The sequence below is a fragment of the Mus caroli genome, chromosome 2 (assembly GCF_900094665.2).
Source record: "Mus caroli chromosome 2, CAROLI_EIJ_v1.1, whole genome shotgun sequence".
In the NCBI taxonomy this organism is placed as follows: Eukaryota; Metazoa; Chordata; class Mammalia; order Rodentia; family Muridae; genus Mus; species Mus caroli.
This window is the reverse complement of record NC_034571.1, coordinates 105,441,097-105,442,214: the sequence shown is the minus strand read 5'-3', so window position 1 is coordinate 105,442,214 and position 1,118 is coordinate 105,441,097. Positions and strand designations below refer to the sequence as shown.

At 43.3% G+C, this 1,118-nt stretch overlaps 1 protein-coding gene across 1 annotated transcript in view; it reads right to left on the bottom strand.

Moving 5' to 3' along the window:
- Emc7 (ER membrane protein complex subunit 7) overlaps window positions 1-1,118 on the bottom strand; it is a 12,791-nt gene that overhangs the window by 2,389 nt on the left and 9,284 nt on the right. The window contains exon 4 of the mRNA XM_021152826.1: window positions 263-343. Coding sequence (XP_021008485.1) covers window positions 263-343 — 81 coding nt within the window. The remainder of the gene's footprint in view (window positions 1-262; window positions 344-1,118) is intronic.

Below are 1,118 nucleotides of genomic sequence, written 5' to 3'. Positions count from 1 at the left end.
AAAAAGAAAATATTAAAATCATGTTTGACAAAAAGAAGAAGAAGAAGAAGAACAACAACAACTAGCACTAGGGATGTTGCTGTTCCAAGGATAGAGCATTTGGCAGGATGCACAAGGCCATGGGTTTACTCTCCAGTGTCCATAAGCACACGCATACATACACACACATACACACAAACACACATACATACCAGTCTGGAATGCCATTTTAAAAAAAAGACACAGCGTGATTCAAAAGTCCATTGCTGGGCAGTCAGCTTACCCGTCTCATGTCAGGATCACTTGTGTTCACCACTTTAGGCAGAAGCACAAATATCAATAACGGGAGAACCATCATCATAACCTGCAAAAGAAGAAAATTAGAAACCTTTTCTTCCACTTTAGCTTGTGAAACAAAGTCCATTTCACAACGTCAAGATTCAAGTGTGCACACAGAATAAAATAGTATCAAAATTGCCACAACAGTACTGACCAGCTTGGGTGGTGGGTGCTGTGCGACTGTTGTGGAGGTCTGAGACTGCCAGAGCCTTGCTGTGTGTGCCTGGGCTTTACTGACATCACACTTCTACGTGCCTTCTATCTTTGTAAAGAGTTTAGTTGCCATGCAAGTCATTTCCAAATGAACTGTCTGCTCATTGCCTTCTTCCTACAAGCTGGCACTGGGGTTGCTGATTCCAATGGCCAGAGGGGTCGGTCTGTAGAGACATCTGTGCCGCTTCCGGAGGACTGCACTACTGCTCTTAATCACATCCTCCAGAGCCTGCAGCACAGTGCGAGGCACAGTCTTCCTGAGGATGACCTAGAATCCATTAGTACTTGACACACTTCTGTGTAATTTCAGAAATGAGAACACTGAGGATGAAAACGACAGAGCCTCACTGCTGACATTTCTCTTCTTAGCTCTTCTCCTGTCTTTTAGCTTTCGTAATAAACTCTAGATGAATAGCCCCCAAACAATACTGTTTGTGAGCTCAGTAGTTACTAGTAAGAAACTTAATTCAAATTTAGAGACTCCTAAAATAATTCAATTTTTTAAAACAGATTTTTATGCCGGGCAGTGGTGGCGCACGCCTTTAATCCCAGCACTTGGGAGGCAGAGGCAGGCGGATTTCTGAGTT